Source organism: Choloepus didactylus, chromosome 6 (genome assembly GCF_015220235.1).
Source record: "Choloepus didactylus isolate mChoDid1 chromosome 6, mChoDid1.pri, whole genome shotgun sequence".
NCBI classification, from domain to species: Eukaryota; Metazoa; Chordata; class Mammalia; order Pilosa; family Megalonychidae; genus Choloepus; species Choloepus didactylus.
Window position 1 is genome coordinate 47,088,847 of NC_051312.1, and position 18,230 is coordinate 47,107,076.

At 40.2% G+C, this 18,230-nt stretch overlaps 1 protein-coding gene across 1 annotated transcript in view; it reads right to left on the reverse strand.

Moving 5' to 3' along the window:
• QSER1 (glutamine and serine rich 1) overlaps window positions 1-15,996 on the reverse strand; it is a 99,612-nt gene extending 83,616 nt beyond the window's left edge. Inside the window, exon 1 of the mRNA XM_037838960.1 lies at window positions 15,498-15,996. Coding sequence (XP_037694888.1) covers window positions 15,498-15,682 — 185 coding nt within the window. The 5' untranslated portion in view covers window positions 15,683-15,996. The remainder of the gene's footprint in view (window positions 1-15,497) is intronic.
• Window positions 15,997-18,230: the final 2,234 nt, after the last annotated feature.

The following is an 18,230-nucleotide window of genomic DNA, read 5'->3' on the forward strand; positions in this document are numbered from 1 at the left end:
TAGGCAATTTATGGCATCTTTGGGCCTTAATGTACTTATCTGAAAACAATACCTGTCATGTTTGCTTCAGAGCACATTGGGAGGACCAAATCAAAGGTTAAAGCACTTCATAGTATAGACTACTTTTTCTCTATTTGCACACACATATCCATTCTCTGCTCTGCCCTCTGAGGCTAACTCCTACAGACTGCATCAAGCAGGTTCTCTTGGGGCACATGGAGGTGGGGAGGGACATCAGAATCAAGATTCTGGCCATGTGTGTCCCTCCACAACTACAGCTCCTGCTGGGTTCCAATAACTGTTGCCCCTTCACTGCCCCAGCAGCAGCTTCCCACTGCTGCCACTTTCTCATTCTCAGTGCCTCCATATCCCTTTTGGTTCCCCGAACCCTGCCCCCATCTTTACAAATGAGCCCTTCATTCAAGTGACTTCAGATGAAGAGTGCTATAGTATTTCCTCCCTAGAGGAGTGGTAGAGCATATTCAAAAATCAATCAAATTGAATCAATTCAAAATAATTCCAAGCATTATTCATAACAAAAGGAGACAGATTGGGGCATTTGTAACAGATGCCTAAGAAAAATGCTGCTGAAGTTAATGTGGCTAAGAGTTTCCGTCTGTTGTTTCTCAGAGAAATAAATGAAATGTGATGGTGATGTGGCATATGGTTGGCGATATCCATGATAACAAGAGCCACCAGAGCCTGGATCAGACATACTTCCAAAATCCCATTTCATTATCCTCCTTTTCTATTTCTGTCATCACCTTCATTATTCATTTTTCCTCTGAACAAAGACAAGTTTTCAGGTTCTACTTTCCCTATCCCCAGTATTTTTCTGTAATGCTTCCCCCCGCCTCCCACTCCTCTCTAAATACATCTGTCAAGGCAAATTGTTTTTACGGTTCAAATTCCTGCGATGTATTAACTATCTGTAACATCCACACATTAAAATGTTTATTTAAAAGGGGTGGACAAAAATGGTCATATGGGCCCTGGATGATTATCTCTAGTTTTGGGCTATAAGCAGTATTAAAAATGATCTATTATAGCTGGTTATGTCTCACAACACATAATTGAGTTTGAAATTCCATGATTCAAATGTATGGGTCTATGGGATGTTTTAATTTAGATTCTTCAATGTATCTTCTTATTGTTTGTGGCCCAAACTTTCCTTACCAAATTAAATTTTCTTCCTTATTTGAGAAACTAGTAGAACCAACTTCTCATTACATCATGATTTTGTTCACTATTATTAGCATGGTCCAGAACTTTTAGCTTTGGATAAGGAAAGTCTCTCTAAAAATACAGATTTATCATAACAATTCACATTTGCACAATAGATTTGTAGACAAACACTTATATATCTTTGGTTTAATACAAGAATTTAATAACATTTTAGAGTAGAGAAAAAGATATTCAAGTGAACTCAAAATCCAAAGTTACAAGAAATCATTTTGGTCCTCAAGGTAGTTTCTTCCCTTTCCCTACAAATTTTAATAAAAATTAATCTGAAATTTTCCAAAAGCTCAAAAGGTTTGATACTGGCTTTCATAGAGAAAAGCTCCAGAAATTTACGAGTGCACTGGCCAAAGACATAATAAAACCACTAGTATTTTATTCTATTATGTAAGATTGATTTTAGAAACTAAAGCCAATAAACACTTACAGACTGCTTTAAAGTATCCTATATATTGTAGTTATATAAAAATTTTTTGTCTTTACCTTTTAGATATTCTATGGATGAAAGATAAATATATAAAAAGATAACCTGAAACTTGCTTTAAAGTAATACCTATGGGGGAAAAAAGTAGGTGGGGACATAGATGAAATAAAACTGACCATGTGTCATAACTGCTGAAGGTGCTAATGAATACATACAGGTTCTTTACACCACTCTCTCTAAAGTTGTTTTTATTTTAAAATTTCCATAATAAAAGTGTTGTTGTTATTTGTTGTAGAGAATTAACTTTTAGGTGGTCAATTCATACCCTGGATTACTGGCTTATAACAAAAGTTAATGCAGAGAAAGAATGTATAATTAACTTTAGAGAAGGGGTATATCATTATGAAGCAATAGTTAAACCCTAAAAACAATTTCATAAAATATTATTCAAATGGCGTAACTTATGAGCTTACTATTTTTTTTAATTCTCTAAAAATATGGTCTATTAAGCATGAATAACAGACACAGTCACTTCAAAGTATACTTTATATCTACTAGGGTGATGCTAAAATGACTTTGTTAATAGGGTGCACAATAGATCATGGTCAATTAGATGTACTTAAGATTAGCTTGTAAAAGCAAGTTTGGAACTTACATCCCCTATGCTACATTTAAAACCCATCTCATGAGTCTTAAAAACCATTCTAATCATTACCATGTTAAAGAGGATCAGATTTGAACCCGAAACTTGCTATTGTTAAAAGAAAAAAAGGAATATAAAGGTATTAGCCAATAACATAAAACCACCTCTAGTTTGTCCATAGGCACACTTCTCTTTAAGTCCCACCCTTCCAAATGGTTCACACTTTTATTTTGGCATCATTCCACTACTTCTTCTGTGGATCTGGCCAAATCAAACTCTGATTAAAAATAGTTTAATGTCTATGTAAGTGAGGATAGTACCAGCTGCTTTATAAGAACAATGTTCATCTTGCAGTTTGTTTAATATATGAGAAACGTTTTAATATTTAAGTCATCTAATGTAAGCAGATCCAAGCAAAAGTATTTTAACTTATCCATAGTTTTGTGTTTGCTGTGCTTCACTGAGTCAGACAAATTTAGTCTCAAATTTTTTAATAGGATCAGTGATCACACAGCAATGAGATGCCATTAAGCCATATGAAAATTTCATTATTTTATGTTTAATTATACCCTACATGCCTAGCAACAAAGGACACATTGTTAGGATCCCTAAAGAACCTTTAAACTTTTAAGAGACAAATTTAAACTCTGAAATACGAGACAGCTAGTCAAAGCAGAATATACTCAAGCGTTAAACATATTCTTCATTAAATAATCATTTATTGAGCACTTTTTATATGCCAGGCATGTGAAAGAAAACAGAGTTCTGCAATAAGAAAAAACCAGGCTAATAGGCAAAGATCAACAATAAATAAGAACAGATAAATATTTAATATCATGGCTTGATAAGTGCTATGAAGAAAAATAAATCAAGGTATGGGGCTAGACAGTGATGGGACGGGGCAGGGGGAGGTGCCATTTCACTGAGAGTAGTAAGAATTCTCTCTAGCAATGTGACATTTTTAACTGAATTAAGTGAAGGAGAAAATCATGCAGATAATCTGAGGGAAGAGTCATCCTGGCAGAATGTGATGGTTAAATCCATGTGTCAACTTGACTAGGTTAAGTTTGGCCAAGCAAGTACTGGCCTGATTGTTACTGTGAGGGTATATCTGATAGATGGATTTGCATCTATAACCAGCTGATTGCATCTATAGCTGATGGCATCTACAATCAATAAAGGAGGCTGCTCTCTGCAATGTGGGAGGGTACTCATCCAATCAGTTGGAGGTCTGAAAAGCCAGAACTGAGGATTTCAGAAGATAGAATTTCTGCCTCTACTTCAGCCAGCCAGCTTCTCCTAGGGAATTCAACTTCATCTTCTTCAGTTTTCAGCTTCTGGCCTCTCCTAGGAGTTTAGATGTGCCAAGTTTCAGAATCACCTTTACCAGAGTTGCCAGCTTGCAACCTGCCCTATGGAATTTGGTTTTGCCAATCCCCGTGGTCATGTGCACCAACTCCCTTAATAAATCTCTTAATAGTTATATGATTAACAGTTCTGTTTCTCTGGAGAACTCTAATACAAATTTTGGTACTGAGAGTAGGGTTCTTTAAGAAAGAATTATCAGGATGGGATTTCTGAATTGGTTTTAGGGTTTTTGAAATTATTTCTCTCATCTGATTTAGATTTAAAAGCACTAAAGAATCTATTTCCAATGTTCACGGCACTGATAGTCCATGGCGTGAAATGGCAATAGAGATATAAAAAATATCACCATTGGATATTCCCACCCAAATCCCTGTAAAAGGCAAGGCTCTGGGTGACAGAGTATATGATATTTAGCATATTTATATGAAGTCAAAAAATATGAAGTTGGCTGGTTGTTCCTAAATATGCTGGATAAAGTTGTTAAAGAAAAGGATGAGTTCAGGGCTTCAAATGCCCAGCTCAAGCACAATATGTATGACATGAAATTTTCCATGTCTGCCCTGACAGAAACTCTTTATTTCTTATATCCACAGACTTGAGATTTCTAGAAACCAAACACAGAGTCTCATCGTGAGTTGCTGTATTATAATGCAAATTCAATTCCCAACTTTGCAAGGTGTCTGCTGTTAAAATGAGGGTGCTTATTGGGAAGGAACAGGATCCCCCAAATTGGAATGAGGTGAATGTATTTTTTATGTGGGAAGAACATGTCATTTTAGGGTCCAGAGGGCAGATTATGGTACATTGAATTATGTATCCTGTCAAAAGACATGTTTTTAAACTTAATCCATGTCCCTGCAAGTGTGACCCTATCAAAAATAGGACATTTTAAAGATATTTTCTTTAGTTGAGGTATGGCCCAACTGAATTAGGGTGAGCCTTAATGCAAATTACCGGAGGCCTTATAAACAGAAGTCAGAAAAAGCCACAGAGAGGAGCCAGAAGCCAGAGGAAACCAAAAGAGGAGACACACTGTTCCAGTTTGCTAATGCTGCCATTATGCAAAATACCAGAAATGGGTTGGCTTTTATAAAGGGAGTTTATTTGGTTACAAAGTTACAGTCTTAAGGCCATAAAATGTCCAAGGTAAGGCATCAACAGGGTACCTTCACTGAAAGATGGCCAATGGAGTCTGAAAACCTCTGTTAGCTGAAAGGCATGTGGCTGGCGTCTGCTTCCTCCCAGGTTGTGTTTCAAATGGCATTCTCCAAAGCATCAGCTTCTAACGGACATCTTCAAAATGTCTTTCTCAGCTGCAGCTCCTCTAAAATGTCACTCTTAGTTGCTCTGAGGTCCTCCTGTCTGTGAACTCTTTATAGGGCTCCAGTGGTTTAATTCAGACCCACCCTGAATGCGTGGTATAATGCTTCCATGGAAATTATCCAATCAAAGGCCTTGCCCACAGTTGATTGAGTCAGATCTCCATGGAAACACTCAATCAATAGGTTCCAACTTAATCAACACTAATATGTCTGCCCCCACAAGACTGCATTAAAGAATATGGCTTTTTCTGGGGGACATAATATATACAAACCAGCACACACATGGAGAGGGATCACCACATGATGGGAAGCAGCAACACAAGCCAAAGAACCCCAAGGATTGTGGCAAGCCAGCATGTTGAGGAGAAGGCATGTTGCTGATACCTTCTAAACAGTAAGCCCATAAATTTCTGTTGATAAGGCAACCCATTGTGCACTATTTGTCATAGCCGCCCAGCAAACTAATACACAAAGAAACAGCCCAAAGGCCTTGAGGCGAAGAGCACACTTGCCACATGGTGGTGTGTTTGATTCAAAGATAAAAGAGACAAGAGTATATAGCCCAAAGTAACTGAAAACAAGGATGCAGATTCTTATACACCAATGTTAATACCAGCATTATTCACAATAGCCAAGTGTCCATCAACAGAATAAACAAAATGTTACATATATAGATAAAGGAATGAAGTTCTCATACATGCTTCTTTCATGAGAATGAAATTCCCATACATGGATGAACCTTGAAAACATGCTAAGTGAAATAAACCAGATATAAAATTACAAACATTATATGATGTCACTGCTGTGAAACAATTAGAATAAGCATAGTCAGTACCTTGAATATAGGTTATCAGGGGCCAGGATGGGGGTAGGAAATGGGGAATTAATGCTTAAAATGTACAGAGGATTGACTGTAAAGTTTTAGTAATGGTTGGTGGTAATGGTAGCACAACACTGTGAATGTAATTAACAGCTGAATTTTACATGTGAATATAGTCAAAAGGGGAAATTTTAGGTTGTAAATCTGTTACTAGAATAGAAATTTTAAAAAGGAAACATGGGCTGTACAACACAAGCAATGAACCTAAGGAAAATAAGGGACTATGGTTAATAGCACAATTATAGAAACGTTCTTTCATGAATTGTAATGGATGTGCCACACTGCTGCAAGGTGTTGATGATGGCGTTTGTGCTGGTTTGCATCTGTTATGTCCCCCCACAAAAGCCATGTTCTTTTAATCCAATCTTGTGGGTATAGACTTATTAGTGGGATCTTTTGATTAGATCGTTTCCATGGGGATGTGACCCACCCACCTGTGGGTGAGACTTTTAAATTACATTATTTCTATGGAGGTGTGACCCCAGCCAGTCAAAGTGGGTCTTCATTAGTTTACTGCAGTCCTTAAGAGAGCTCAGGATACAACAGACCCAGATGCTTGGAGGGGAGACAGAAAGATGTTTGGAGATGCTAAGTGAAGAGATGAAGCTCAGAGTTTGCCTGGGAGAAGCTGAGAGGATTCCGCCCCTCTCCCTGCCCACAGCCCAGATGCTTAGAGAGAAATATCCTGGGAGAACAAGCAAGGATGCACAGGAGCTTAGAGAGAAGTTAAGAGAGACAGAATCCCAACGACATTTTGGAGAAAGCCATTTTGAAACCAGAATCCAGGAGTAAAGGATTAGCAGACGCCAGCCACATGGCCTTTTTTTTTGTGTGTGTGTTAATGGCAGCTTTAAGCAAACTAGAACAGAGTTTATATGGAAACTCTGTATTGTACGTAATTTAAGTATGATTTTTCTGTAAGCCTACAATATCTCTATTATATAAAAAAGTCACCTAGTATAATGTTAAAATTAAAATTAGCAGCAGCAACAAAGGATGAAGATATTACAAAGAAATAAGATTATTCTGAAAGCAAATTCAGCAATGGAGAAGGAAAGTTGTTTTCTTTTTTTAACAAAAGTTTTTAACAAAACTTTTTTAAAAAAACAAAACCTCTTTTGAATTAGTGACAAAAGAAACTTATTGAATACTGTTTCTCAATGTAAAATATTTCTCTCATTTCAAAATATTATCACTGTGCCAGTTTGGATGTATTATGGCCCCCAAAACACCATTATCTTTGATGCAATCTTGTGGAGGCAGACTGGTTAATCTTCTTGATTAAGGTGTGACCTTTCAGTTGGATGTTTCCATGGAGATATGACCCACTCAGCTGTGGGTGATGACTTTAACTGGATAATTTCCATGGAGGTGCTACCCCACCCATTCACCGTGCGTGTTAACTGGATCACTGGAGTCAAATAAAGGGATTCACAGAGGGCCTCAGAGCAACTGAGAGTGACATTTTGGAGGAGCTGCAGCTTAGGACATTTTGGAGACTGCAACCCATTGTGAAAAGCCATTTTGAAACCAGAACTCCAGAGCAGACACCGGCCACATCCCTTTCCAGCTAACAGAGGTTTTCCAGATGCCAATGGCCATTCTCCAGTGAAGGTACCCAATTGATTGTTGATGCCTTACCTTGGACACTTTATGGCCTTAAGACTAACTGTGTAACCAGATAAACCCCCTTTATAAAAGCCAATCCATTTCTGGTATTTTGCAAAAAGGCAGCATTAGCAAACCGGAACAATCACCTTCAAGTTGTTGTGCAAATATCACCGTTTCTATGAGCTGCCCAGTCCACCTTATTTAAATCTGCAACCTGCAAACTCCACACCTCCCATTCTTCCTTTCTGTTTTTCTTTTTATTTTGCATTTATCACCTCCCAACATTCTAGATAATTTACATAATTATATTTATTTTTTAAATCTGTCACTCTCTATACACTTCTAATCCAAGTTCCACCAGGGCTAGGTATCACTGTTTCATTTATTGATGTATTCCGAGTTCCCAGAATCACGCCCAGCATATAAGAGGTGCTCAGTAAACATCTCTTTATAACAAGGATCACCTTTCTTCCAATTTCCAATGACACACTCATCCTTTCTTTCTAAGACTTTGCCAGAAGTACCTTTAATGTACGTACATATTTCGACCAACAGCCTCTTCAAAGCAATCTAGGCTTTTTTTACTGAGACCTCACAGTTCTTGCTTCTAACCATTACTCAATTCCAAAGCCATTTCTCCATTTTTAGGTATTTGTCATAGCAGAACCTCACTTTCTGGTACCAAAAACTGTTTTCGTTTTTTAGCTGCTAAAACAAATTCCATACAATGGATTGGCTTAAAAATGGGAATTTATTGGCTCATGGTTTTGAGACTAACAGAAGTGCAAAACTGAGGAGTCAAAAAGGTGACACTTTCTCACAATGGACTGTGACACTCTGGGGCTGGGTGCTGTGATCCTTGGTCCTTTGCTTTTCTGTCACCTGGTGTGGTGGTTTGAAACTGTATGTACTCTAGAAAAGCATTCTTAAAGTTAATCCATTCTGAGGGTGTGGACCCATTTTAAATAGGATCTTTTGATGAGGCTAGTTAAGGTGTGACCCACCTCATTCAGGATGGGTCTTAATCCTCTTACTGGAGTCCCTTTATAAATGGGATGGGGGGGGAGGAGCCATGCAAGCACGAAAGTGAAATCAATGAAATCCAAAAGAGAAGGGAGAAACCAGCAGACACCGCCATGTGCCTTGCCATGTGGTAGAGTTGCTGAGGATCACCAACAGTCAGACTTCAGGAATCAAGGCACCTTGATGATGCCTTGATTTGGACATTTTTCTCAGCCTCAAAACTGTCAGCTTTTAAGCTAATAAATTCCCATTGCTAAAGCCAATGCATTTCATGGTATCTGCTTTGAGCAGCCTAGCAAACTAAAATACATGGAATGCAAATCGTGGCATCTTTTCCTTTTTCTCCTGGGTTCTACTGATATCCAGCCTCTCACTTCTCATGGCTTCCTTCTTGTGTCCAATTTTCTTTGCTTATAAGGACTTAATCCATATTGGATTAAGGCCCACCCTGATTCAGTTCGGGGACACCTTAATAGTATCTTCAAAAGTCCTATTTACAAATGGGTTCACAGCCATAGGACTAAGGGTTGGGACTTGAACATGTCTTTTGTGGGGAACATGATTCAATCACCAACACCTGCCTTCTGTATATATGAATGAGACAGACAAGATCCTGTTCTCATGGAATATACATTCTATTAGTGGTGGTTAATAGTATGGGGCAGGGTATTAACAAACAATACAAACCGACATAATTACTTCACAGTAATATTGCTATGAAGAAAATAAAACTATGGTATGATAGTGATAAGATGTTACTTTAGACAGGGCAGTCAAGAAAGGCCTTTCTGAGGAGATAACATCTGAGGGAAGACCTGAATGTCCAGGAGAATTTGCAAAACAAAGATCAGGAAAGAGAATTCCAGACAAAGAGAACAGCCAGTGCAAAAGCCCTAAGAAATAATTTTGGTACGTTTCAGAAACAGAAAAAGGCAGTGTAGCTGAAGCATCAGAGGTAGGAGTGGAATGAGATGAGGTTGGAGAACAAGCTGAAGGATCACAAAGGACCTTGAAGGCCATATGAACTTTGGATTTTACTGAGTAACACTCGAAAGTTTTAAGCAGGGGAATGATACTATCTGATCTGTATTTTGAAAAGTTAACTCTGCTGCCATGTGCTTAATAAATTTCAGAAGAGCCAAAGTGGAAGCAAGGAAAGCACTTAGGTGGCAACTGAAAGAGTCCATGTGGGAAATTATGGATATGGAGATCAAGCCAACAGGATGTACTGAGGGAATGGATATGGGAAGGAAAGAAATGAATCACAGATGGCTCCAACCTTTGGGCTTGAGCAACTAAATGGTGGTATTATTTACTGAGGTAAGAAAGATTAAAGGAGTACCAAGTGGGAGGTAAGGTGACAATCATATTTTAGACCTATTATGTTTAAGATACCTATTAGACACCCAAGTAGAGATGTCAGGGAGGCAACTAGACATGAATCTAGAGATAAAATATGAAAGTCATTCAATATATATGGTACCTTTGCCTGGGGGAGTGTGGAGAGTAAAGAAAAAGAGATAGAACTCCAAGCTCTTGGGCACTCAATAATTAGAAGCCAAGCAGACAGACAGCAAGTATACTGTCCTGTTGCACTTCTAGATCCTAAGGTCTTTGAGAGACAGGACAGTGTCTTTTTCATTTTTCTGGCACCCTGTAGAACTTAGCTGAGTAACAGCAACTCAAAGATAAAGATGTTCAGTACATTTTAAAGAGTAAATGACTGCCATTTGACTTCTCAAGCTTTCACTACAGAAATACAATACCTCAGGAAAAGGCGACAGTGCCTGGCAAATATTAAGCACTTGTATATTTGTTTAGGAAATGAAAGACAAAAACTTGACTGTGTCTTGCTAGATCAATTTTAGTACATATTATTTCAGACAGCATAACAATGAAAGGTAAAAAGGAAGCAGGGGTCCATCTACTCATATTTCTAATCCGCTATAATCACAAGCACTCTAAATCCCTCCTCTTGGACTCTATTACACATAGGGGGGAAGGGGATGAACTAGAGGATGCAGCAGGAAAAGGGGCTCCCACTTCCTGCACTGAAGCAGCATTCTGGCTTTCAAGTCATAAATATGTTTTAAGCACAAACTTTATGCCAGGCACTAAAGAAAACTAGGATTAATAGGGGTACAAGACTAAGCAAAACAGAGAGGGTTCCTCAAAGAATTTCCATTCTAGAGGAAGATACCTATCTGACAAATAATCACATGAACAGCATATAGGAATATAATTACATTTGTAAGAAGTGATTTGAAAGTAAAGTAAAAAGTACTGTGAAAACAAATACCATTGAAACAAAACAAGCTGGGGTGGGGGGCAAGGAGAGTTGGAAGTCACCAGGTTTCTAACATGAGATACCTTAAGAAAGTCAGGTTAGAAGGTAGTGATAGAATCAAGTTATCTAAATGGAGGGAACAGACAGGAAGGAATTTAGGATGACCCAAGAAATTTAAAATAGGCCAGAATATACAGGGTCATACAGGCACATTATAGATTTTTTTAAAACTTGACCCAAAGATTTAGGAGTGGCCATGGAAAGGTTTTGAGCAAAGGAGGAACATGATCAGACTGGTAGATCTGGTTTCTAAAAATCATCCCGGATGCTATCAGGAGAATGAATTGAAAGAAGGAATGAAAAGCTTTGAGATGACTAATTAGGAGGCTACTGCTGTTATCCAAGCGAAAAATAATGATGGCTTGGATTAGGGTAGAGCAGTGGAAATGGAGAATAGACAGTTTCAAGAGGTATTTAAGGGATAAAAATCAGCAGGGTTAGGTGACTGAGCACATACAACTCCCAGGTTTCTGGCCTGAGTAACTCGGTAGACAGAGATATGACTTACTGAGATGGACCTCACTAAAGAAGCAGAGGTGGGATGAATGGGGAGAGCTTAATTTCATCACTAAATGCCCCTGATATACCCAAGTAAAGTGTCAAAGAGGCAGCTGGATATGTGATTTGGTGATCAGAAGAGGTTTGGGCTGAAGACACAAATATGGACATTTCCACACAGAGATGGTATTAAAAGCCATGGACATGGATGTGATGTCCTCAAAAGTACAGAACGGGAAAGAAATCAAAGCAATCCCAAGCCCTAAGGAAATAACATATAGAGATTAGAAAAAAGAGGAATAAGAAATAGTGAAGAATACAGAAAAGCAGTGGTCATAGAAAAAGAAGGAAAACCAGTTAAGTGGAAGTGAAAAGAAGCATATTTCAAGAAGGAAATGGTCACCAGTGACAACACTGAAACAAAGATATTAATCATGGTTAGGTTTACAAGCTATCACACAAAAGCTTATTTAATCCATAATATAGGTAGATCACAGCATTAGACTATCTTATTATGAAGCAGGGACCCCCACACTGCCCAGATTTAAATCCCAACTCCACTACTTATCAACTATGCAATTTTAGGTATGTTACTTAGGATCTCTATGCCTGAGTTTTCTCATCCAAAACAGGAAGATAAAAAAATATCTACCTCAAAGAATAGCTGTAAGGATTAAATAATGTATGTATAGCTCACTTAAAACAGTAACTAACACAAATTAATAAATGATAAAATGATTAACTACTATTACTTATAACATTGTTTTTATGGGAAAATACCTACTGAACTCTAATAACAGAAGTTTGTTGAAATAACCTCTCACTAATTTGGGACTGGCCCTAACTCTTATACTTGTGATCTTACAAGGTCTTTTTCCAAAAGCTTGAGGGAAATTCTAGATTTAAAAAGATTAAAAATGTATTCAAACAAATATCCTTCATATAGAAGGTGACCATTTTTAGAGAAACTAATCATTTTTGGGGGGAAGGGGTAACGATCACACTCATAACCCATTCATACTACAATCAAAAAGGGCTTATGAATTAGGAAATTCTAAAAATTACCTTTGGCAGCAAAAAAACTGAGACTATGTTTCATGTTAGAAAGGCAAAAAGCAAATATAAATCTATCTGAAAACAAAGTATTTCCATTTACTCACTCTCTGGTGTGTATTCAAATACAAACACAACATCTATCCTCACCATGATGATGAAACAGTCTGTCTCTATTCTGCACAAGTTAAAAAATTTCAGGTAGAGAAAAGAGCAGCAAGTCTACAGTGTGTTTAATACTTCCTGATTATCATCTTATTTCAAAAAGCTTGCAAAGGTATTACAATATCTAAAACATCCTCACAAAAGGTATTTTCAACTGCGTGGTGACATGTTTGTTTGACCTAAAACTGAGAAGAACACAAATAAAGGAATTCATATGAGCAGTTCTTATCCCTGAACTTTTCATGTATCTAGTAGGTACTATTTTAGAAATATTCAGAAATCTCTCTAAAAGCTCTAAGGTAAAATGCTGGATTTTCCCACAGGCTCTTTATTTTTCATCTGTTAAAACAGTAGAAAAACCTAGCATCTGATGGGCTTTTTTATCCAAAAAAAAGTACTGTTTCAAAACTCATGAAGAATTATTTACCATATTCTTTCCAATCAACTCTTGAAAATGTTGCATTTAGGACCAAGCAAAGACATTACCTTATGTTAGATCCTATGTTAGTAACAACCAAATGTCATTAACATCTGTCAGTTTCTGAACAGGTTATTGGAAACAAGGTGACAGACAGGCTATTTCTTTGTGGATAAGTATCCATATTACATCATCACAACTAGTACTCATTTGCACCTTCAGAAGAAACTACCACAAAGGGGAACAAAAACATTCAGCTGCTACATAAATTATGATAAAGGTTTTTAAATTTTTGTAAAAATATGAATAAGCTTCTGAAATTGGAGAATATTTAAAGAGTTAAAGGGCATATTTCAGATTCAGTATCTTTGAGAAACCAGAGGACATTTGCACACTTTGAAGAATAAAATGAGGTACAATTAAGAAGGGTGTGCAGCCCTGTACAGATGGCCTGATCCTAACACAAGATGTTAACAAAGCAGGTTGGCAAGGGGAGGAAGCCTGAATTTTCTGTGCTATAATTCATCTGACCTCAACTCCAAAATAAGTATTTTTAAGGAGTTGGGGGGTAGGGGTTAGCATTTAAGAATCAATAACTTCCAATAAACAAATCTCTTCTAGATTATGTGTTCCAAATGCATCTACTTACTGTTTTCAAATGGGTTTGGGAAGTCATTCTGGGTTACTTTGAAAAATAACATTTGGAAAATATGACAAGTAGATTTTAGTTTCTTGCCTCAGAAGTATTCTGCTAAAAGAAATAACAGAAATAACTAGATAGCATTTCAGTTTCATTTACCTAATAAATAATTTTACATTTAAAACATTTTAAAAATGATGCACAAATACCTATCACTGATGTACACTGAAAAGAAAGTAATCTTAATTTGTAAATTACTATGGTCAATGCAAAAACTACTTGAAAAATGATAGTCAAATTACCAAAAAAAATAATAATAAATAAATAAAATAATGGAAGAGCTGAGCATCTTTCATAAAATTACTTAAAATGGCTCAAATTGTATATAATGCAAAATCACAGCTATTTCTGAAAGGTTTTAGTATTCAGTTATTTAGCTCCAAATTGGCACATCCCATTATTTTTAAAATACCAGCTCTTTTAAACAAGGAGCCTAAAATTTTCTAAGAAAGCTTATTTCCCTTTTATTGAACCAAATTTTTCTCATTCTCTTTCACAGGCATTCCAAGGTACAATCTAAGACAAAGAAAAGCTACTCCTCGCACATATTTTCCAAATCATGAACATGTAACTACGATAAAAACAAAGACGGTAACCTAAAACACTGTAATATATAAAGTAAAAAGTTCACTTCTGTCGTGAAAATAATGAGATCATAAAGCCACGAAGCTTCCTGTTGGTAGCTGAGGATGAATTCATTAGCAACCCAGGATTCCCTGGTCCTTGTAATCAAAAGCTGCACCTACCAGATTCAGTATTGTTCAGGAGAGGTGACTTTAAAACACCCCGCTCCGGAATCCTTCAAACCAGACCACGCCTTCCAGTTATCATTCAAATGGGACCGTTTGACTGTGTGGTACTATTTTTCGCGAGCTTAAGTATCTAGTAAGAGTCAACATTTTAGATTCCCTTGGTCATGTTGAAGGAAAGATGAACTCTTGAACCCCGCGCTACATAATGAAGCCGGGCTTGAAGCCGAGATGGAGAAGCGTGCTTCAGTTCTTCAACCTTTACGGCCCTCACTGATTCCCCACTTCCGTCCCCCTCCCCATAATCCTTACCAACTCTTGGTCACCCCAAGATACAGAAGGCAAATATTCCTTACTTCCTGCTGTTGTTAGAAGAGGAGGAAACCCAGGAGTAACTTTGAACGCGTGGAGGAGAAATCGCTTTCTCTTGGCCACCACTGCAAACATATGTCACCCAGCCTGTGCATAGCGTTCGCGCCCCGCCGGGCCTCCTCCTGGGCCCCACGCCCCGGGGTTCTCCCGCAAACCAGACCGCCCAAGTCCCCCAAAGTCAGGGACGCTGCTCGGCTCTGTGGGACTCGGCCTCTTTCTCTCCCCGCCTCCCCCACCCTCAGACCGCCAAGGCCCCCAAGACCACATTGTTGGCCACCCAGGTTCCAATACAATGGAATGTCACTGCCCCGAACTCCCGGGCATTCCCCTCAACCCCCGGAGCCAGTCTCGGCTCACCCCGATCGCCGAGTTCGGCCACGACTTCAAACTTCACTATGTGGGAGCGAGCCCAGGACCCCGGAGAGTGTCAGAGCTCCACGATTCTTGCCCAGTCTTCCTTTCAACCGCGATCCCCGAGCAGCCCCAGGCGCAAACGCTGCACTGGATGCCCCCAGCCACCCCGGGACCACCCCATGGGAGTCGTCAGCAGCCTCACGCGGCTGGGGGCGAGCGGAGGGCACCCAGTCTGGCCGAGACCTCTGGGCGGTACTGTCCGGGGGGAAGGCCCCAAACACATCCCCGGCCTTTCTTAGCCCACCGCGACCCCGCCGCCCACCCTCCCTACCTGGCCTTGAGGCTGGGGCTGCTGCCGCTGCTGCAGCTGCTGTTGGCGGCGGCAGCGGCGGCTCCCGGTTCGTAGGCCCAGGCGGGGGCGGGGGGCTGTGCGGCGGCGCTGGCGGGGGCAGGGGGGGGCGCGGGCGGCGGCGGCGGTGGGTCCGCGAAGCCCGAGGTCGCGTAGTTCCTGTCCATCGTGGGGGCTGCGCCGGGAGGGCGGGCGGCAGTGGGGGCTCCTTTTGGGCCCTGTGCGAGGGGGGCGAGAAGGGAGGGAAGGGGGGCGGGGGAGGAGGAGGAGGCGGCGGCAGAGGGAGCTGCCCCCTCACATGGCCCCAGCGGGCGGGCGGGCAGAGGGCGCGCGGGCGACTCTGTGCCGAGGGAACCCGGGCCGCGGGAGGCGGCAAGGCCCCAGCTGGGCGTCAGAGAAGCGGCGGTGCTCGCGGCCGGGAATCGCCGCGGCGGCGGCAACGGCAGCCGCCGCTTCGCCCCATGTTAGTGGATTTCCCAGGATGCACCTCCCGCCCCCTCCGCCCCTCGGTCTCGCCCCGCCTCCCCTCGGCGCCCCGCGCTCGCCGCTGTCCGGCCAGGCAGGAGGCCAGTGAGGCCTCAGCGGCCACGGACCGCCTCACGGGGGGCAGCCGGGGCGGGAGAGACGCGAGACCTCCTTGCCCCGCAGGCACCTGGGACCAGGAGGGGTGCTCGTTGGGCTGGCGAGGCCGTAGCTCGCGGGCCGGGGACTTCCCGCCCTCGGAGGGGAGCTGTCCGCGCTCGCCGGGCCCTGGTGGGGAGGGGCTGGGCCTGGGGCTCGCCCGACGCGGAGGAGAGGAAATTGAGTGGAAACTCAGCGTAGGGTGCTGCAAAGGGAGAGGCTTGTCAGCGCTTTGCCTGGAGTTCGTTATTTGACCCTTTGGGTTATTTTCAGTGACTAAATACTCCGTTCTCACATCACGATTTCTTTCCCCGCCTAGCCTCAAACCAGAAACAGCTGAGCGAGCTGTTTTACAGTTCCGTTTACTCCCTTCCTGCCCAAAGGTTCCTGCGCTAGAGGACCCTTTTCCTGCTGTTAGGGGAGATTTATATTCAAAGAGATTTAAATTCAAACGTATTATTTTCCAATCCTAGGTGAAAAGGCCTTTCCTAGGGGCTGTTATTAACTCCCCATCCCCCACCTTAGGGAGTTTCTCACTCTGTGTTTCAGAATCTTGAATCCCGAGATAGATATTGCCTCTTCATTGATTAATTCAACTACCATCTGGATGACTTTAATTACAATAAATTTAAACTCACTATGCACATTTTGGGGGCTGGGGGGTAGTTTGAGAATTGAAACTTCAGGAAGACCCTCTACCCAAACATTTCCTATCTGAACTCCAAGGTGTGTGGTGAGTGGTGTAATTCAATGATTATTTGCGTTCTATTGCATATCAGAATTGTGTTTCTTTTAATAACTCATAAGTAGTGGAATTGGGGCACATCATAGAAATCATCAAGTTTGACCCTTAAGCCATGAATTAAAAGTTTAAAATGACAGTAGAGGTTATATTTACTTTAATGACTACCTCCTTAAAAAAATCAATGCTTGTTTAACATATTATGTGTTTAGCACAGAAATCTATCCCTCAAGATACGCCTAACATAAAAGTTTAAGGAAATCAGACAGGCTTAGTAAAAGACCTAATAAACTTGATACACTATCTCTGATCACCAATTTAAAAAGCCGTTTAAACCTCCTTAATACCTGTTTGGTATCACATCTGCTATTTCTTCCAAGATTGGTTTAATTTTGTGGTGGGGGAGTGTTTTCTTCCTGGCGCCTACCTCCTTTTGTTCCTATTCATTCCTTTTTGGAAGTCTTTCTGCACCTGTGATGCTTGCGTCGGGGGTGGGGAAGAGAAGCAAGGAAGTGAGTATTCGTTATTTACAAATGAATTCAAACGTGTAGACACAAGCGACCTTGCCAATTTTATGCTAATTCCTGTAAGCATTTACTGAGGATAACTTTGAAAAGTGGTTTTCCTTGGGGAAGGAATTTGCCAGCTAATCTGTGATCCTGCAGAGAAGTAACGTAAATTTTACATTAATTTTCTTCCTACAGACTGGAAATCTGTAACCCAAATAAAACAATTTTCACTACTAGCTATTACATTGATAAGTACTTTTGTGAGCTCTGAAGTTTTGTCTTTATGTAAAGTATAGGGAATAGAGTGGCATGCTATAAAATGTTTTATGGCACTTAGTTTGAGATGCCTACACTGGCACTCAGAGTGAGTTATGTAGGCAATACCAAACAAGTAGCAATAAAACCTTTATAGTCCCTCACACCATTATGTAGTTTGTTTATCCCACATAAATCAAAGGAAGGATATTAATGGAAAGTTTTAATGAGTATTTTTAAATAACATTACTCTGTCACCATATGTGATGTTCCTTCACCCGCTAAGTGAAACTTCCTTAGTTTATCCAAAGTCAACACAATTATATTTCAAATTTGTGTACAAGTTAAATCTTTTTAAAATTGTAAAATTGATTATAGTTTCTAAAGAATGTCTTCTACCCTACTGAAAATATACTTCCAGCTCTACAATCTTGTCATGATCTACTTCAAATAATCCCCAGCCAAGCTGCTTCAAGTCTGCTCCAGGCAATGTCAAAAATCTAGTATGAGTTTTGTTGTTCTTGTTTTAAATAAGCATGTCCCTTCTCTTCTTTGCTTATGGAACTCCTATTCATCCTTCAAGATCCA